Genomic DNA, 22,710 nt, shown 5'->3' on the forward strand with positions numbered 1-22,710 from the left:
TATGGGACCCTTACCAGGTTGGATTAATAGAAGAGATAGACATGATCCAGCGAAAAGCAGCGCGATTCGTCATGGGGACATTTAGTCAGCGCGAGAGCATTACGGAGATGCTGAACAAGCTCCAGTGGCGGACACTTCAAGAAAGGCGTTACGCAATACGGAGAGGTTTATTATCGAAATTACGAGAGAGCACATTCCGGGAAGAGATGGGCAACATATTACTACCGCCCACATATATCTTGCGTAATGATCACAATGAAAAGATCCGAGAAATTAGAGCAAATACGGAGACTTACAAGCAGTCGTTCTTCCCACGCACAATTCGTGAATGGAACAGGGAAGGGGGGATCAGATAGTGGTACAATAAGTACCCTCCGCCACACACCGTAAGGTGGCTCGCGGAGTATAGATGTAGATGTAGATGTAGATGTAGGGTCTGTGACTTTGTCAACATGGTTGAATTTGTGAAGTTCCCTGCACCATATATCTCTGGTAATAAATGCACCCTGTACTTCCAAATGATCACAACGAAAAGATCCGAGAAATTAGAGCAAATATGGAGACTTACAAGCAGTCGTTCTTCCCACGCACAATTCGTGAATGGAACAGGGAAGGGGGGATCAGATAGTGGTACAATAAGTACCCTCCGCCACACACCGTAAGGTGGCTCGCGGAGTATAGATGTAGATGTAGATGTAGATGTAGGGTCTGTGACTTTGTCAACATGGTTGAATTTGTGAAGTTCCCTGCACCATATATCTCTGGTAATAAATGCACCCTGTACTTCCATCCTATACCAAAAACATTGAAAGATACAGCTTGAAGGTTCATAATAGTAAGTATACATAAAATGGAGTGATCAAATGAAGACATTATGGACTAAAGTGCTAATGAACATAAACAGTTAGGTAAACAAATATGTACATCAAATTTAAAACTGCATGACAGTGCAGAGAGAGAGAAAGCAGATTGACACAATTTAGAGCACATGGTTTAGTGAGAGGGACTCTCCCCAAATCCACCTCTGACACCGAACATAGAGCTGCATGAAATTTTGTTATAAAAACCACTTTCTCTCAGAAAATGTAGGACTCTGTTAGCTGCTAGCCTACTGTCTGCTACTTTCAGAGGCAGAGACATAGGCAAGTTGATTGCTTGTCTCAAATCAGCCATATGGACTACTATGACTACCACTGTTTCATTGGGGGATACTTCTTTATATAAAAAAAAAGGATCACATGCTTAAATCTGGTGTGCTCAGTACATAGTCGGTACAGTACAATGGCATCTTTCCAAGAGGTCTGTGGAGAGCTTGAAGAGAAACACACCATGTCTTATGGTTCTCTCGATTGTCTTCAGCGTGTTGAGAGTTGTGGTGGCCTGCATTCCATATCCAAGATTTCGAAAATGTGATGTCACAGTTGCAATATTGTAGGTCTGCATCTTGTACTCTGAGTCCAAGTTTGTCTACTGTTGCTGCTCCTTTAGCTAATTTGTCAGTGAGTTCATTTCTCAGGATACCCAAGTGGCTTAGTCTCCAGATGAATGTTACCAGCATTGTGGAGCTGTTGAGGTCAACTTAAATGTCTTGAATGTCAGCAATCATTTCTGGGGTAGCACTGAAATATCCCTTGTAAAAAGCTAATCGCTACAAACCAGAATGTCCTATGCTGTCAGAGTTTTAATGTATTGCAGAGCCTCAGATATAGTGATCAACTCTGCAGAGTATACACTGCATAAACTCAGAACAGAATACTTCGTGTCCACCCTTGTATTTTCAAATCCGTTATTGACTTTTGTTCCATCTGTGTAGAGACATTTGAACTGGCATAGTCATGGAGAACTGAATAGAACAGGAAACTAAGAATGGTGTGGTGAATATTATCCTTATGCTCACATAAGAGGTCATTATAAACAAAAGGACTGGTTACACACCACAGCAGGTGCCGAGTGGAGACTCTTATCTATACAGACAAGAGGGGCAGTTGGGGGTTCTTACATAGTGCCTCCAATTGTTCTCCAGCTGATCTACCTATTTTTGAGTGACTTCTAAACATTCTGTACTGCTGACTGTGACTGAGAGTCAAGCAACATGGATCGGTAGGTGTCTGACAGACTGTGACCACATAGTTCGCCGAGGGTTGCTGGTGTTTAACCCTTTTAGATCTGAAAATTTTTTCTAGTACAATCGAAATTGTTGTAACATTTCAATTAATAAAATAGAAAAGTAAAAGTTATATTGAAAATTAGGATTGCTTTTATACATTCTTGGACCTGTCAAGCTTTATGTAATATTGATTACAAATCACCACATAGATGAGGTCTTGGTTCACATACAGGCACAATTAAAACAATTGTCAGAAATATTGTTAGCTTTCAAATGTAGTCCTAAGAGGAAACACACTGACACACACACACACACACACACACACACACACACACACACACACACACACGTGGATGCACAAGGTCACTGGCTCTATGCTGTAAGGTCCATCTGTGGCTGCATCTGCTGTAAGGAGCAATCTAGTGGGAAGGGAAGAGAGGATAAAGGAGAGCCATGGAGTGGAGAGAATATGGATATAGGGGTAGCAGAGTAGGTGTGAGGGAAAATTCTAGTGCCGCCTTTGGGAATATGTAGGAATGTGGTGGGGCAGGATGAGACTGCTAGGTGCAGCATCAGGAAGGTGTGTGAGAGGGATGGCACAGGATAGGAGAGAATTACAGAAGTGAAGGAAGGAAAGAAGATTGGGCTTAATGTCCTGTCAACACTGAGGTCATTAGAGACAGACCACAAGATCAGAGTGTGTCAAGGATGGGGAAGGAAATCGGCCATGCCCTTTCAAAGGAACCAGCCTGGCAATTGCCTGGAGCAATTTAGGGAAATAAAAGAAAACCTAAATCTGGGTGGTCAGACACAGGTTTGAACCATCATCCTCCCAAATGTGAGTCCAGTATACTAACCACTGCACCACCTTGCTCAGTAGTAGGAATGGGGAAAGGACTATGTAGGTGTGATAGCAGTGTAGAAGATGTGTTTCGTATTGAAGTGGGAGCAGGAAACAAGATAGGTAAGTGGAGACAGGAGGTTATGGAAACAAAGGATATGTTCTAGGAAGAATTCCCACCTGCCTGATTCAGATGACCTGGTGTTAGTGGAAAGAATCCAGATGGAATGCACTGTGATGCAGTAAGTAAAGTCTTGGGTGGCATTGTCATCAACTGGTCCAGCTGTCTCATGACCACAGTTTGGCAGTGGACATTTGTGCAGACAGACAACTTCTTAGTTATCATGCCAAAATAGAATATTGCACAATGGTTCCAGATAAGTTGGTAAATCACATGGCTGATATGACAGGTGGCCCTATCTTTGATAGGATGGGAGGACTGGAGTAGGTGGTAGTGGGAGGATGTATGGAACAGGTCTTTCATCTAGATCTATTGCAAAACCATGATTCATGAGGCAAGGGACTGGGAGGAGGTATGCAGTAGGGACAAATAAGGATACTGCATAGATTTGGAGGGGTGGGGGGGGGGGGGGGGTGAGAGGGGCAATGAGGATGTTTCTGCGTAGGGTATTTCCCATTTTAGGGCATGTTGGGAGTTAACTGAAACCTTGGCAGAGAATGTGATTTGGTTGATTCAGTCCTGGGTCGTACTTACTCATGAGAAGTGAGTTCCTTTGTGGCTGGATAATGGGCGTGTGGGCGTGTGAGGGATAATCAGTGACTGATGAGACAAGACCTGAAACGTGTCTCTGGACATGGTTGAGAGGATAATTAAGATTTGTGTTGGCATATTTGGAGAAGGACTGCTTGTCACTACAAATGAAACAACTATGGGTGGCTAAGGGTGTATGGAAAGGACTTATTGGTGAGTAATAGCTGGCAGCTAAAAATGGTTCAAATGGCTCTGAGCACTATGGGACTTAACTTCTGAGGTCATCAGTCCCCTAGAACTACTTAAACCTAACTAACCTAAGGATATCACACACATCCATGCCCGAGGCAGGATTCGAACCTGCGACCGTAGCAGTTGCGTGGTTCCAAACTGTAGCACCTAGAACCACTAAGCCATCCCGGCTGGTGCTGGCAGCTATTGAAGCAGAGATATTGATGGTGGTTGAGAGGTCTGATGTGGATGGCGGTATGCATGTAACCATCCTTCAGATGAAGAATGGCATTGGTGAGTGTTGGTATGAGAAGGACCAGGTGAAATGAATGAGGACAAAGGTATTGAGGTTATAGAGGAATGTGGATATGATGTCCTCACTCCCAGTCTAGATCATGAGGATGTCATCAAGAGCTCTGAACCAGATGAGGGGTTTGGGATTCTTGGTGGTTAGGAAATATTCCTTTAGATGGCCATGTGAGTGGCCATTGCTGTACCCTGGATTTTTTTGTTGCTGACAATCTCAAAGGAGAAGTTACTATGGATATGAATGTAGTTGGCCATGGTGACCAGGAAGGAGGTTGTAGGTTTTGAGGCAGCTGGGCATTGGGAAAGGCAGTGTTCAATAGTGGCAAGTAATGGGCATTGGAGATTGGGTATGTTAGTGCAGAGGGAGTGGCGTTGACAGTGATCACTAGGTCACCTGGTGGTATAAGAAGAGGGATTGTGAAGAGTTGGTGGTGGAAATACTTGGGTAGGTTGGTCCACAAAAGGAGAAATTCTCTCTTTTGGGGGTACAGTAATCAGCACAATGGGGTATCCTGGTTGGATGGGCTTTTGACCTTTAGGAAGCATGCATAATGGAGGAGTATAGGTGAGGCAAGATACTCAAAAGAGAGGTTCAAAGATGGACCTAAGGATTTTTGGATGGACTGGAGATCCTGCTGGATTTCTGGAATGGTGTCACTGTACAGGGTTTGTAAATGGACATAGCTGACAGCTGGCAGTGTTCCACTGGCCGGTAATCCTTGTAGTGCCTTTGTTGGCAGGTAGGATTATAAAGTTAGTATCAGTCTGAAGGTGATGGCTTTTGGTTTTTTCTGTGAATGTGAGGTTGGTTTCCACGCGGATGGACATGGGAAATGATTGATAGGCAAATTTAGAGGTTAACAACCTGGTTAACAGGAAGTGATTTGAGGGCAGTGGGGGTTAATCACAATTGCATGGAGGAGAAAACTCAGTCAAGCAGGATTCAATGCTGGTTTGTTATCGCATCCTGGGCTTTCCATCACTTGTGATATTGATGAAATTTATAAATACTGGTGCATTTTATTTTCTTCTTTTACAGTAATGTCATGTTTATTATCAATGCAGGAAATTAAACTATTGCTCATACTACTATTTATACAACTACTACAACTACTAGTATACCACTACTACTACTACTACTAATAATAATAATAATAATAATTCCCGTGTGGAGTTGATAGTCTCCCATCGGGCGCCTCCCCAGGTGGTGGATAGGGGAATGCTCTCCAGATATGGAGGGTACCGGGGAAATAAAATACCCGGGGTGGACCAAAACTATCAACCGAAATCCACTAACATCTGCCTGGTATCCAGCAGTTAGGGGTCAGCGTCTGTTCGCCTAGATGGTGCGGCTGCATCAACCTTCTTGATCTCAACAATCAAGTCGTATTCCTCGTGATCTTTCCTCGGAAGGACCACCACCAAGTTAGTTTTCAACTTGAAAACCAAACTTAATGATAACACAAGGAATGAATCCACTACCCCGGGCACCAGTCGCAAGGCTGGCTTTACCAGGGCATCGGATTCCGGGGGACCAGGAGCATCATGTTACGCCTAAGGTTGAGAACCAGACGACGTCCAAATTTTTACACACAAAACAAAGACACTTCATTGGTACACTTAACACTAATACTCTTTTCAAACTGGGCAAGATCAAACAACTTACAGATGTGCTGCAAAAATTCCAGATCAAAATCCTTGCAATCCAGGAAACGTGATTTATGGACAAAAACCATTTTGATACAGACAACTACAGGATCTACAAAGGGAAACCAGCAGTTAAAACTAATGAGAAATGACTCAAACTGTTTGGCACAGCATTTGCAGTCCACAAATCTATCAGCGACTCTGTCATTGACTTCCAGTCTGCCTCAGAATGTATATCAACGCTCTCCGTCAAATCAGCCAACAAAGTATATACCTTGATCAACGCACACACACCCACAAATAGCTATAACAAGAAGAACCCTCAGGACGTGGATGACTTGTGGAATGACCTTGAAGAGACGACAAACAAAATTGCCAAACACCATGTAATAATCTTGGTAGGTGACTTTAACGCACAATTAGGTAAAGAGAAAAAATACAGGAAAATCACTGGAATTCATACAGCTCACAAGAGAACTAACAAGAATGGGGAAAGAATGATAAGCTTTTGTGAAAATTTCGGCCTCGTAATTATGTCAATACAATTCAAAAAACCCAACAAGAAACAGTATACTTGGAAGTCGCCCAACACAATGTTGGGTGAATTCCAGATAGACCATGTGGCCATCTCCAAGTGTAACACAGCAGAAATTCTGAATGTGAAAACGAGAAGAAGATTTTTTGACTCAGACCACAATCTTCTACAGATAAAGACCAGATTACAACCCAATAGAAAAAAGCCAAAACTAAACAAAGCGCTGAGACCAGACCCCGAATACATAAAACTCAACGAGGATAATATCTTACAGGAAATTAGTCAGACAAACACCACAAACTGGACAGAACTTGTGGACGTCCTCAAATCCACGATGAAATTGGGTCAACCCCCGAGAAGGAGAAAACACAGGTGGTGGAATATAATATGTGACCAAGCAATAGAAGAAAGGACCAATGCCTGGAAAAACTTCAATAGTCACAAAACATCAGAAAAATGGCAACAATTTCTAGTAATCCGAAAACAAACATCGAAAACTATTTGGAGGGAAAAAAGAAATTATGACAAACGGCGACTAGATGAGATAGAACAAGATTTTAAGAAGAACAACAACAGGAATTTTTATAAGACGTTTACAGAACATATTGTAGGATACCAGCCACCCAATCTTTGTTTCAAGAAACCGGATGGTTCACTAGAAACTAACACGAAGAATAACTGCCAAATCCTCGCAGACTATTTCAACAAACTTCTCAACTGCAAAAGACCTACAGAGGATATTCACTATGAGACGTCTACACCAAATCCTGACGCTAAACCGCCAACCATCAATGAAATAGTAAAAATTATCAAGACACTGAAAAACAATAGAGCCCCAGGAGAAGATGGAATTATTGCAGAACTATGGAGACTAAATGATGAAAGATTAACAGGAAAAATTCACAAAATCATATTAAACATTTGGGAAACAGAACAGATCCCTTCTGAATGGAACTGCGCACTCATCCATCCACTCCACAAAAAAGGGGACAAAACTGAACCAAATAATTACAGGAGTATCTCACTTGTACCGGTCACATATAAAATTCTATCAAAAGTTCTCATGAATAGATTAGAAGAACGAGCAGACCCACAAATAGGAGAATACCAGGCTGGTTTTTGCAAGGGACGATCATGCATAGAGCAGATCTCGAATCTGAAAATGATTCTCCAGATGAGAAACACCCGAAACACAGTGGTTACTTTTGTAGATTTTAAAAAGGCCTACGACTCAATAGACAGAGTAGCGCTCTGCAAGACGCTGGGAAGAATTCAGCATTGACAGAAAGACAAGAGCAATCATTCGGGAAACATTAACTGACACAGTCTCCAAGGTTAAATTTATGGGGGATATCTCGGAACCATTTGAAATCCAAACTGGAGTGCGACAGGGTGATGGACTTTCACCATTACTCTTTAATATCATTCTTGAAAAAATTATCAGGACATGGGAAAAAGAAGTCAAAGGAATCCAAATTGGCATTAGAAAAGATAATAGATTCAATGTGAAGTGTTTAGCTTTTGCGGATGACCTTGCAATCCTCACAAATAATAGGAAAGAAGCCACTAACGCCATAGAGAAGTTACACAAAATTGCACAAAGAACTGGCCTGCAAATCTCATATGAGAAAACCCAGTACATAGAAAGAGTGCCACAAGACAAATTGCCTATTGTGACAACCCATGGGAAAATCGTACAAGTACCACATTTTAAGTACCTGGGAGAAATCATCCAGCCATCAGGGATCAACCTAAAGGCCAATGAGGAAAGAATAAAAAAACTACAGAAAGCATATAAACTCACCTGGAACTATTATAACAAAAAGTCCATATCCATTAACGCAAAATTGAGGCACTACAACACTGTCGTACTTCCGGAGGCACTGTATGCATCTGAAACAACACAAATAGGTGGGCAAACTAAAATCAAAGAAATAGAGAAACAAGAAAGGAAAATTCTCAGGGAAATTTTTGGCCCGATACAAGAGCAAGGAATCTGGAAGAAGAGACCAACTTCAGAATTATATAAATACACAGACAAGATTACGGATACAATAAGGAAAATAAGAATGCAGTTCTACGGACATATCCACAGGATGAATGAAAACAGAATTTCAAAGCGAATTCTTAAAGTCATCAACTCAGGCAGGGGAAAAACGAAATAGATAAAAGAAGTTGAAGAGGATCTCAGACAAGCACACATAACAGTAAACGATGCAGAAAATAGAACTGAATTCAGGAACATCATCAAAAAACATAAATTTGACACCACAACACAGAAGAGACCAGGATGCAAATGGACAGTGGAGCGAAAGAAACAACACAGTGAACACATGAAGAAAATTTGGGCTCAGAAAAAACACAAACAATCATCATAAAGGAATTCAAGTTCAAACGCTCTCTTAATTGGGAATAATCGAAAATATATATATATAATATATAATAATTAGTCTATTTATACACTGTAGTCCATGAATACCTTTGTGTAGCAATGTAGAACCAGTCAAGATACCTCATGTGTTAATAGGAAGCCACAGCTGTAAGAGACTGATTGTCCCATCAGCTGTAAGAACCAATTCTGTCTTTTGTTTCAAATCAAATGGTAGGTGGTGCACATATAGCTGAACTTGAAGACATGATTATAGATGGCTGGATCACCTATGAATTAATTGTTTTTCTTTTACTAGTAGATGTTAATTTACATACCTCACAGACCACAAGAATATGTTCACCTTCTAAGGAACTGAACACCATTAGTACATAGGGTTATTCATAAGACATACAGAAAAATGACACAAATCCATGGATAATAAATCTCTCCAAGTTTCCATTCATATAATACTTGCTATGGAATAGTTGCAGAATGCACCACCAGGGAGCAGGCATGATGGAAGATATAGACCAATCATCCACTCTGTTAGTTTGTGCCTACAGAGAAGTATCTGCATCTACATCTACATTCATCCTCCTCCCCATTCCATTCACATATAGAGCACAGGAAGAATGATTGTTTGAATGCATCTGCCCTTGCAGTAATTATTCTAATCTTGTCCTCATGATACCTATGGGAGTAATATGTAGGAGGTCTACTAGAGTCATCATTTAATGCCAGTTCTTGAGAGTGATATGTATGGGATTGTAATATATTTCTAGAGTCAACATTTGAAGCCAGTTCTTGAAACTCTGTTAGCAGACATTCTATGAATAGTTCACATCTGTCTTCAAGAGTCTGCCTGTTCAGTTTCTTCAGCATCCTTTGACACTATCCCAAAGGGTCAAACAGCCCTGTAACCATTCATGCCACCCTTATCTGAATACATTCAACATTCCATGTTTAGTCCTATTTGGTACAAGCCCCACAGAGTTGTGCAATATTCTAGAATGGGTGACACAAGTGATTTGTAAGCAGTCTCCTCTGTAGACTAATTGCATCTCCCCAGTATTCTACCAATAAATTAAAGTCTACCTGCTTTACCCACAGATGAGTCTATGTGATCATTTCATATCCCTACAGAGAGTTACCCCAATGAACAATTTAGCAAAGTGTGCTGTTATCATCATACCTTCTCAGGCAACAACAGTGATTCAATGGACTGCATACATGTATTGACATTTGCTGCATTACCAATGGTGTCCATATTGAAAACCTGTAAATGAGTTTAAAACTTGGAAGGATGCTATGCCCACTGATATGTGTCCATTTTATATATGTCTCGAAGTTTTTGCATGGTCATCTTGTGAAATTCTGGAGATACTTATGAATAATCCAGCGTTATCTGATATGCAGAACTATGAACCAGATATGAGGAAATGTTTTTATTTCTTAAATTAAATTACATCTACAAACTCATTTTGTATTAATTTAATTATAAAATTTAGAATGATCATGAAACTTAATTGTGTGAACCCTATTTCCCAATATTAAATTACCATTTTCGTTAACAATAATTTGGATTCAGCTGACTTTTTAGTTCCAACAGTATTAAGAGGTTCGCCATAACCAGAAAATTTCTATTAATGCTAACTGAGGATAGAATTACCTGAGTATTAGATGCTCATGTACATGTAACTCCCAGTTCTTGGATGTTCAGATTTGGGACATTATAAAATTATGAGTTTAAAGTCATATTTGCATGTGGTAGAATCAAATGATCACACACATATGCCTCAAATCTAAAAATTATTGATTAAAGGAGGTCCAGTTTTATGGGTATATCATATTTTGTCAGGAGCATAAATTTCTGGAAATTTTCAGTTTTACCTTAGATAATGAAAAACAGTTTATAAATTTTTGATTATTTTCTCCAATTTCTTTTCTATGGAACATTTGTAAACTATACAAGTAGATGTGAAATTCACTAGTCTCTTTCAGCAAATACTTACGTGTCTCAGAGCGGACTGTCTTCTCTAAATCAAATTCCAGTGACCAATAATTAACTGTTCCATCATGACTTACAGTTATATATTTTCCTTGGAGGTAACTAAACTTGCGATCCTAGAAAAAGAAACAAACAAAATGTCAACGGTTACAGGGAAGTGGGAAAAAACTTTTGAGAAACAACTGGGAAAATGTCAAAGAGTTTCCATTGCACAGAACAGGTTATAAATTAAAATGAATAGTCCAGCAGTGAAGCAGTAAATATATAACTGCATCATTTGTTGCTTTCAAGAGTGTTTAATTCGGTAGACAAGAAAAATAACTAGAGAATTTGGAATTGAAGCAGTATTATTACAGATAATTCGGGAAATTTTAACAAATACAAATTTAAAGAGAAATTTTTTAGCCATTTGTAACTAAAAGTGAGAGTCTGATAACACAAGGGGATAATAGCTTATCACCTTTAATATTTAACTTTTAGTCAAAGTAAAATATCACACTTTTAGACAATTTGAAATGGGTGAAGTTAGGCTGGCCTAAGCAACAACCAGAATGAACCATTCTGATTCTGAAAGGCTATTTTGCTCTAAGGCATTCCTAAACAGCTCAAGAAGGTATGCTACTATTTGGCATAGAGGGTGAACTACACCAAGTGATTGTTTCTCTTGCCCTCTGCACTACAATGCTTTCATTGCAGCAGGCAAGACTTTGAAGCATCAACCACATGGAGAGGCCAGCCTGCTCTCATGTCTACTGGTCAGCTATAATAAGAAGAATCAGCACCTAACCTTCTCATATTCTGACTGTGCACCACAAGAATCTCCTTCAAATGTTTTCTCTACATGGGTCACACATTAAGTTTGTGGCCCACTTCTGAACATGATGTGGCTTATAGTGGAGGACTCTTCAAAATTTTCATTTGTGAGGCAGATGCAATGATCTCTGAGAGGATGAGGAGGATAATGGTTCATATGGATATATGGTTGGAAATGTGTTCCAAGAGAAGATAAAAGATCTTTGATAGCGTACACTTCAGTGATTGAAAGCACACTTTAAAACATATCAGGCAATTAGGAATGTTCTGTCTGTACTAGTGTACTCAGGAGGAAAGTGAGCTGAGCACCAGCACATACTACTGACATTAGACTTTATACCACCATGTTCATTCTGGAACAGATAATACAAAAGAGATGAGAATTTGATCTGAAAACTTACCTAGCATTTGTGGATTATGAAAAAGCATTTGACAGAGTTCCCAGAGATAATTTATGGGTAATAATGAAAATAAGAAGAATCCGTCAACATCTATTAGAAGTCACAAAAAGTCTATATGTGAACACCAGGAAAAAAAGGTGTAGCCTGTCATCAACATTATTCAGTATCTATATAAATGACCTGACCAGAGAATGAAAAAGAGACAGAACATCACAAGGCATGAATACTGTGAGGAATAAATATGTTAAGATGGTGATATTCATGGGTGATTAAGTTATCATGAATGGCAGTGAAGATAAATTACAAGCAGCGTTACTCATCCTAAATGAGATATGCACACACTACAACCTGAATTACTCACAAATAAAACTAAAACCATGATCTCCTTAGGTATTCACACAAAACAAACAAAAATAGTCCTCAATAATAAAATGATAGAATAAATAATCCATTTCAAATATTCAAGATGTGACATACCATATTATCATGATATGGGTATACAGGAAAAAGCTGATACTTACCAGCAAATGAGGAGAAAACCCAAGGATAAAACAAGGAAAGAGACAAGACCAAAATTTTATAAGATTATGGCAGTTCCCACTTTATTATGTGGGCCAGAAAGTTTGATATTGATAAGTAAAATTTTTGGAAAGTAGAAGCATCAAAAATGTAATTTCTAAGATATGTGAAAGGCTGCACTCAGGAATACAAAATTAGAAATTAAGTAATAAAAGAAGAATTAGGGATTCAATCAGCAACCCAAAAGGCAATCCAATACAATGAAAAATGAAGAGGAAATATGCTACCACACAGTTACACTCCTGGAAATTGAAGTAAGAACACCGTGAATTCATTGTCCCAGGAAGGGGAAACTTTATTGACACATTCCTGGGGTCAGATACATCACATGATCACACTGACAGAACCACAGGCACATAGACACAGGCAACAGAGCATGCACAATGTCCGCACTAGTACAGTGTATATCCACCTTTCGCAGCAATGCAGGCTGCTATTCTCCCATGGAGACGATCGTAGAGATGCTGGATGTAGTCCTGTGGAACGGCTTGCCATGCCATTTCCACCTGGCGCCTCAGTTGGACCAGCGTTCGTGCTGGACGTGCAGACCGCGTGAGACGACGCTTCATCCAGTCCCAGACATGCTCAATGGGGGACAGATCCGGAGATCTTGCTGGCCAGGGTAGTTGACTTACACCTTCTAGAGCACGTTGGGTGGCACGGGATACATGCGGACGTGCATTGTCCTGTTGGAACAGCAAGTTCCCTTGCCGGTCTAGGAATGGTAGAACGACGGGTTCGATGACGGTTTGGATGTACCGTGCACTATTCAGTGTCCCCTCGACGATCACCAGTGGTGTACGTCCAGTGTAGGAGATCGCTCCCCACACCATGATGCCGGGTGTTGGCCCTGTGTGCCTGGGTCGTATGCAGTCCTGATTGTGGCGCTCACCTGCACGGCGCCAAACACGCATACAACCATCATTGGCACCAAGGCAGAAGCGACTCTCATCGCTGAAGACGACACGTCTCCATTCGTCCCTCCATTCACGCCTGTCGCGACACCACTGGAGGCGGGCTGCACGATGTTGGGGCGTGAGCGGAAGACGGCCTAACGGTGTGCGGGACCGTAGCCCAGCTTCATGGAGACGGTTGCGAATGGTCCTCGCCGATACCCCAGGAGCAACAGTGTCCCTAATTTGCTGGGAAGTGGCGGTGCGGTCCCCTACGGCACTGCGTAGGATCCTACGGTCTTGGCGTGCATCCGTGCGTCGCTGCGGTCCGGTCCCAGGTCGACGGGCACGTGCACCTTCTGCCGACCACTGGTGACAACATCGATGTACTGTGGAGACCTCACGCCCCATGTGTTGAGCAATTCGGCGGTACGTCCACTCGGCCTCCCGCATGCCCACTATACGCCCTCGCTCAAAGTCCGCCAACTGCACATACGGTTCACGTCCACACTGTCGCGGCATGCTACCAGTGTTAAAGACTGCGATGGAGCTCCGTATGCCACGGCAAACTGGCTGACACTGACGGCGGCGGTGCACAAATGCTGCGCAGCTAGCGCAATTCGACGGCCAACACCGCGGTTCCTGGTGTGTCCGCTGTGCCGTGCGTGTGATCATTGCTTGTACAGCCCTCTCGCAGTGTCCGGAGCAAGTATGGTGGGTCTGACACACTGGTGTCAATGTGTTCTTTTTTCCATTTCCAGGAGTGTATTTTGAACTAGCAGTGTGTTGCAAACAAACCAAGGGGTAAGAGAAGCATAGGAAGGCCAAGGAAGAGATGGTGAGACTGGAACAGGCCCTAGGCTCAGGGAGTGGCAGGAAAAGAAGACAAAGAAGACTACCAAAGGCACATCTGCCAAAAGAGGAGACAAGGTCGCCTGCAGAAAGTGCAGATATGTCCTGCCTGTGAGGCACGATGTAAGAATGGCTGGTCCAATGACATGGTCACCAATAATCCCCACCCATACACTGAGGCTCAATCAGCACTGATGGTTCACTGCCATCACAGCTTGGCAATTCTCCATAGCCCACAGGTGGGTGTTGCGAATGTTGATGATACCACTTCTCATGAAGGTAGCCACATCTGTAAATAGAATGTACAGCAAATATCACAGCACTCTGATGGCCTGTGTGACAAACTAGTGGCAAAAATGTCACTGCAGAGGCAAGTCCATAGGTAATAAGGTACACACACATTATAATAAATATAAATATTGACAGTTATCATGGAGAATATTCCACACAGCCATCTGGGTTACCCCATGTTGGCAGGCAACCGGCCTCATGCTGATACTAGGGTCACTGTATAAGATCTCTTATTTGCACTTTCAAGTGAGTATACATTGCTTGTAACATATTTATTGGCTTACATCCACTATTAAGAGAATAAGTCAAGTATTTGCCATTGAAAGCAAGTGAAGAAACAGTACTCACAGATAATGGTCTGCAATAAATACCCACCTTTACATAATTTTGTGGAAAAAATGACATTCAGCACCTCTTTATTACCACATTCTACCCATAATTCAATGGGGAGGGACAATGGATGGTCAGCTTCTACACAGAAAATGAAGACAGTGATTTAGTTGACATCTAAATAAGATGCCCCAACAATATTTTTAAGCACCACAGCACTGCAAAGATTCCTGTGTAGAGCCAGGCAGAGTTACTGCACAGTATGCAACCACTAAAACTCCTCCAAAATTGCAGCAGCTTTAGTGAGGATCACCGCACTGTCATGTTCACATTGGGACATGGTGTGGGTGCAACCATTAGGATAGCATGCTGGGTGAGCACCCACAACATTCACTGTAGCCAACGAACACTGCCCCTACCACATGGAAATGGATGGACACTAACAGAGGCATTACGAAATTCATCTGAGACACAGACATCACTTGCTAGACCTTTTAGTCCACACGATCTTTGACCTGGACCACAGATGCCTCATTTGCTGTCATCACCACCTCTCCCTCACAAGTAGCAGTAGAAGGGGAAGTGATAAAATTGCAACCATCAATACTCCATAGGTAGGAGTGATTGGATTCCTACAGCAGAAAGCTGCAGCCTTTGTTGGCACCATGGCTTTTTTCTATAGGTCATGAGAATGAAGGCAGTGACATCCCACTGTTCCCAGTAGCACCATCACTGAGCTGTCAGGTGGATTCAAACCTAGATCCATAGCTCTCTATTTTACCTTCAAGGAAAGTAGAAAGTAATTATCTAGTGATGATACTGTTGCTGAAACTAGTTTGGGAAGGAAAACAAATAAAACACAAATGTTTTGCATCAAGACAGACCCACAATCTATTACTGTAGTGCCAGTACAGGATAAAAATGACCTTGAGTATCAGGTTATATTTCTGATATCAGGTTACACCATAGGTAGTTGGACAACAGTAAACTCTGTTCATTTCATGCACCTGAGGCAATTGTGCAAATTACATTGAAGGTTAACACCCATACCCCACTCCCACCCTGCTCACCACTGGACCATTGAAATTCAAGATCCCCCTTCCCCTCCTCAGTCTTTTATGAATTGAGCATTTGTGGTGACTACACTGTTTTTGTACTGTTCACTATGAGATAATGGCGTGAGTATTTGTTAGTAATAATAATAATACATTATATATATTACTATCCTGATTATGTGAGTTTTATGTCTGGGTTCCACAGTGAGAGGACCAGGGTGTGGGCTTTTATAAAACGGGGTTTTTAAGAAATTAAATTCATTATTATTTGAATTAGTGAATTTCTTCTAAATACATAACAATCTGAATTACTGTGAATTTGGCCATTTAAGGTACTGGTATGTATGCTGCAGTGAGAGGACTTGGGTGTGCTTATTTGTTATAAATAATAAATTAAATTTATTATTATTTGAATTTTGTGAGATCGATCGCACTGCTTTTGATATCACGTCACTGTCATGTCCCTTCAGGTCATGTCACTTCTTGTCAACATCATGATGCTTTCAGCAAAATGATGGAACATATTAATAGCTATAACAAATTAATGACATCATGCTTTATTATGCAAAATAGCGACAAATATTAGGATAGTTTATTATGTAAGACATTTTGACAATGAAGTGTGTGATTAAGTTCATGATGTCACTGTACCGTGCATTATGCAAAAAGGTGGACAATTTTGTCCATTAAGGTTGTGAACTCAAACATATTCATTACAAAGCATGACATTGTTATTAATTTTCTTCTTCCGTATTATGGCGGAAATATTTGTCTATCAATTTCTCTAGGAGAATTGTGTGCCTCCATTGTCTCAGAAAGGAGGCCTACATACATTCATTATATATTGACAGTAAGCTACTTTTTTGTCAAACCTTCAATATATTGAAGCAACATCACACTACCAATAACATTGACAAAATAGTCAGTTGACAAGGTGACTTTACAAGATTAAGATGTCGAACACCCGAAAGAAGGCGCGTGTTGCAGTTATATTAATTACAGCTTGCAAGCAAGAGAAAACAATGGAAAAGAAGAAATGGATGTGGTATTGGTTGAAAAAAGGAGCGACTGGTCACATGTTAATTTACTGATCGAAATCAGCATCACAGATTATTTTCTGATGAGTTCTGCATCTCACAACAAGTTATTTGTATTAATACGAGATAAGACAGAGAAGCAAAATACATTAATGAGAGAGGCATTCACACTTGCCAACAGATTAGGAGTAACTTTGAGATGTCTTGCAATGGCCATGTGATTTTAATTCTCAAAACTTAGTTCTGTAAGATCAGCAGGCAGAATTAACAAAATTCTATGGAAACCTTTCTAGCAGTTATATCTGCTGGCAATTACCGTAAAATATTTTCTTATGCTTTGTGATAATTTGGTGAATGCGAGATGCTTACTAGTCATTGCAGAGATAGGATGCATTTTTTGAAATACGAGTGTTTTTTCAAAACACAAACAGTAACACAAAAATCTATACCATATTTTCAAATTAATGAAGTATGCAATGTCATAGATAATCCTCCAGTAACCATCCTAAAGCGGCATTCACAATGATTACCCTTGCCTAGGCCTATTAACATTCTTTTTTGTTAAAAGGCTGCTTAAAAATTTAATCTGTTGTATGGGAACAGCAGGCAGTATGGGCCAGCGGGGTAGTATTGGTCCGTTGGTATTTCAGCTATTCACTACTAGGTAGCAGCATGGTACACAGTGTAATCTTTGCCGTCAGTGTCATTTTGCCATGTGCAGAGAGTTTTTTTGACTCCTAACGTCGTATCATCTGCAACTGATTATTGTTTGTTTGTGCTTGCACAAGTCGATGCCTCAAATATTTTCTAACATCACCCTGAATCATTACAGGTAACAATATACTTATGAAACTAGAGCTGTTATTTAGTTTACTCTATTAATATAAGACACTGATAATTGCATTTTGTTTGCTCTAACTATGTTTCGCTTACTACCAAGTTTTCATACCAGTGTGAGTCAGGTAGCATGGGCCAGCGACATTCAGGTGCCGGCCACAGTGACCGTGCGGTTCTAAGTGCTTCAGTCTGGAACAGAGTGACTGCTATGGTCACAGGTTCAAATCCTGCCATGGGCATGGATGTGTGTGATGTCCTTACGTTAGTCAGGTTTAAGTAGTTCTAAGTTCTAGGGGCCTGATGACCTTAGATGTTAAGTCCCATAGTGCTCAGAGCCATTTGAACCTTTTTTGAACATTCAGGTGGTATGGGCCACGGAACTCATTTCCTTTTTTTTTTTTAGAATACTATTCCAACACATAAGAAAAAACCAGAAGTTGAAGGTCAGGGAGAATGGTCAGAGAAAGATATGAAGAATGCTGTTGCAAGTGTATTGGAAAACAAAATTTCCGAAAGAGCTGCAACTGACCCATATGATGTACCTAGAAGCACTCTGCAAAGGAAGTTGAAATCTATAGCAAATAATGAGCCAACTGATATGAAACGACAGATGGGGGTTTTTAAAGCAACCTTTAATGAAAGATGTGAAAAACTTTTAGAAGCTGATTTGATGGATTTAGATTCGAGACTAATGCCCCTGTACAAAACAGAATATTTCAAACTGGTCTATGATCTGGCAGAAAAATTAATTCTGAGTCACAGATTCAACAAAAAAAAAAAAAAAAAAAAAAAGAGGATGGAAAATATTTTTATGCCAGTTTTATGAAGAAGCACCCAAATTTCACCTACAGGAAACCACAATCAACTAGTCTTACGTGGTGTGTAGGGTTTAACAAGCCACAGGTCAAAAGGTTCTTGAGCCAATTTGAAATCCTCTTTAAAAAGCATTCCTTCGTCCATCTCGAATTTTTAATGCATGCAAGAAAATGATAAGGTCATTACAGTGAAAGGCAAATGTCAAATGGGGAAAATTACATCCAGAGAGAGGGGACATAATGTTACGCTTCTGTTTTGCATGAGTGCAACTGGGCAATTTATTCGTCCACTTTTTATTTTCCCAAGGAAACGAATGAATGACCAGCTCATGATTGGTGCTCCAACCGAAAGCATTAGTTTTCCAACTTTTAGAGGCTGGATGACAGCTGAGGCTTTTCTTAAGTGGCTTTGACACTTTGTTTCCTTCACAAAGGCCTCAGCAGGAGATCCTGTCTTGCTGATTGTAGATGGGCATGTCAGTCACATGTCATCATGTTTGCTTGGGAAAACCATGTCTGTATGCTAAGTTTTCCCCTACACAGTTTTCATAAGTTGCAGCCTCTGTATAGGACGTTCATGAAACCTTTCAAAACCTGCTACAAGACTGCTTGCAGTTTGTGGATGAGGGCTAATCCAGGGTTAAGAATTAATGACTTTGATGTTGCAAAATCGGTAGTTGATGCTTACAAGCAAGTGTGTCGACTAGATTTTGCTGAAAATGGATTTAGATGCACTGGCATTTACCTGACAAACCCAGACATATTTACTGATTTCGACTTTATGGGCAGTGATGTTACCAACATTGTACAGGAACCTCTCCCCGAGATGACATGTGATTGGGCTGTTGTTGTTACATCTAGGACACCCACATCAATCTCACCAGCAGCTCTGATAGCCACCCTCCCCTCCCCCCTCAGCTTGCTTCCCATGCAGAATCTACAATCACTTCTGGAGAGACCACCACTTCCTCCAATGCATTACACTCAAGTGAATATTCTGGTTTTTCAGGTGTTTTAAAAGAAGTGTCGCCTTTGCCTTCCTCCAGCGAAAAGAGGTTGACACGTTGGAAAAGAAAGTCAGAGTGAAGCGAAATATTGACGTCAACTCCAAAAAAAAATATGCTGACAGACAAGAAAGATTCAGAAGAGCTAAAGGAAAATGCACAACAGAAAAAGAACAAATGAAATTTTCAAAACAAGAATAAGTGATGACCAATAATAACAAGCGAAATGAACAAATAAAAATCTCTCATAATGACAGTCCTACACCAAGCACTCCTCAAGACGTAGATGTGAAGTGCATTGTGTATGGAGAAAGCTATAAGGAAAGCTGTATTCAGTGCAACAAGTGTGAAGGCTGGGCACTGTGAGTACTGTGCGGACATTGATGACTTGCTGTTTTATTTTTGTTTCTCTGTAAGCTAAATAAGTCATTGGATAAATGAGCTATAAGACATCATACAGTGTGTATAGTATTAAACAATAAAACTTTTATTCAAAACAATGTTTTTGATTTATAAACATAATCATATTGGTGTGGCCCATACTACCTGCCAATTTTTAAAATGCCCAGAGTGCAAGGTTAATTCTAATTACATTTTGTGTTACATTCTCTTCATATATTGCTAAATATATTTTATTACTTAGAGGAAAGAAGTTGAAAATACGATTTTTTCGCTCATAACTGAGTTAGGCTACAAATATATTTAGTAATTTACATTTTTCCTTAAATGGCCCATTGTACCCACCGTTCCCCTATGATATACACAACGGCAAATTGAAAAAATAAACCGTGCAAACTAACGCCATGTGGTTGGTTCAGAAGGTCTGTCAGCATCTAAATGGAGAATATTATCACACCATCAATATTTGATCTCATATGATCAGTAGGTATTGAGGTCCGTCAATACTGCCCATCAATATTTCTAATACTGACAGTTTGTCAATACAAGCTCTCAGACATTCAATATATTGCCAGCTTGACAACATTACTGAACGTGTGAGGATCCCTTAAGGTTATTCTGGAGGGAACTCCAAGAACTTTCCTTCAATCGTGACCAAGAGTTGAGCAATACAATTCCAGAAACGAAACTATCAATATTCCTCTACATGTGGACTATACTGTATTACCAACAGACACATCGCAAAGAAATTGACAAAAAAACACTCGTGGTTGTACCTTCTGTAAGTTCAATTTCGAATGATCACAGCAGTTCATTTCTGTTTACTGGTATCTGTCACGAAATGAAACATTCTGTCAGGCCCCTCCACAAACGAGAATTCTCTCCTCTACCTCGTTTCTCTCTGGACCAATAGGAAGGCTTCAACAAAGGTGGGAAACAAGTAGACCAATAAGAATTCAGCTTCTTATTACTAAAACTAATGGGTGGGCGACGTCATTCTTGGTGAACCAGTCTCAAGTCTTCCCAGGTAGAGAAAAGGAGTAAGACGACATGTAATTACAATTAACCTACATACACGAGTTTTAAACATATTAGCTGTTGCTACACTTCTGCCTTATTTGTGTGTAACATCACTATAAGACTAATAAATAGCTATGGAAATAATCAAAAATATTCACGTGTCCACTCTCCCTAAGCAGGACCTAACAATGGCCACAGTGCAACAAAATTTCTACATACAAAGTCATCAACTCTCCGTGGCCACATCTACCGAGCTTGCCACTATACGATACACATGGCTGTAGAGAGATGCATCGTTCATGCGCCATCTGTCGATAAACCATCTGAATTATAACTTTGTTGATTCTTCAACAACATTCCAAGGCTCCACACGTAAAATACAGAATCAAACAGTTACGTACGTCTCTGCAGGAGCCCAGCGCCGCCACCATCGCCGCTGCCTGCTTCAGCTACTGCTACAGTCTCCAACCAGCCCTGAGCACACTATGTGATCAAACGTATATGGACACCTGGCTAAAAATGACTTACAAGTTCGTCGTTCCCTCCATCGGTAATGCTGGAATTAAATATGGTGTTGGCCCACCCTTAGCATTCATGACAGCTTCCACTCTCGCAGACATACGTTCAGTCAGGTGATGGAAGGTTTCTTGGGGAATGGCAACCCATTCTTCAGGGAGTTCTGGACTGAGGAGAGGTATCGATGTCGGTCGGTGAGGTCTGGCACGAAGTCGGCGTTCCAAAACATCCCAAAGGTGTTCTGTAGGATTCAGGTCAAGACTATGTCCACGTCAGTCCATTACAGTGATGTAATTGTCATGTAACCACTCCACCACAGGTCGCGCAGTATCAACAGGTGCTCGATTGTGTTGAAAGGTGCAATCGCCATCCCCAAATTGCTCTTCAACAGTGGGAAGTAAGAAGGTGCTTAAAACATCATTGTAGGCCTGTGCTGTGATAATGCCACGCATAACGACAAGTCCCTTCAATGAGAAACACGACCACTCCATAACACCACTACCTCCGAATTTTACTGTTGGCACTACACGTGCTGGCAGATGACGTTCACCGGACATTAGTGATATCCACCCCCTGCCATCGGATCGCCACATTGTGTACCGTGATTTGTCACTCCAAACAGCTTTCTTCCACAGTTCAGTCGTCCAATGTTCATGGTCCTTACACCAAGCCAGGCGTCGTTTGGTATTCATCAGCATGATGTGTGGCTTATGAGCAGCCACTAAACCACGAAATCCAAGTTTTCTCAACTCCCTCCTGACTGTCGTAATACTTGCAATGGATCGTGATGCAATTTGGAATTCCTGTGTGATGGTCTGGATAGAAGTCTGCCAATTAAACATTACGACCCTCTTCAAGTGTAGGTGGTCACTATCAGTCAACAGACGAGGTCGGCCTGTACGCTTTTGTGCTGTATGTGTCCCTTCACGTTTCCAATTCACTACAACATCGGAATCAGTGGACCTAGGGATGTTTAAGAGTGTTGAAATGTCGTGTACAGACGTGACACCCAATCACCTGACCACGTTCGAAGTCCGTGAGTTCTGCCGAGTGCCCCATTCTGCTCTCTCACGATGTCTAACGACTGTTGAGGTTGCTGATATGGAG

At 40.9% G+C, this 22,710-nt stretch overlaps 1 protein-coding gene across 1 annotated transcript in view; it reads right to left on the reverse strand.

Moving 5' to 3' along the window:
- The window catches only part of LOC124620111 (WD repeat-containing protein on Y chromosome), a 480,275-nt gene that overhangs the window by 444,203 nt on the left and 13,362 nt on the right, over nucleotides 1-22,710 (reverse strand). Inside the window, exon 3 of the mRNA XM_047146781.1 lies at nucleotides 10,766-10,877. Coding sequence (XP_047002737.1) covers nucleotides 10,766-10,877 — 112 coding nt within the window. The remainder of the gene's footprint in view (nucleotides 1-10,765; nucleotides 10,878-22,710) is intronic.

This window comes from Schistocerca americana, chromosome 6 (genome assembly GCF_021461395.2).
Source record: "Schistocerca americana isolate TAMUIC-IGC-003095 chromosome 6, iqSchAmer2.1, whole genome shotgun sequence".
Lineage (NCBI taxonomy): Eukaryota > Metazoa > Arthropoda > Insecta > Orthoptera > Acrididae > Schistocerca > Schistocerca americana.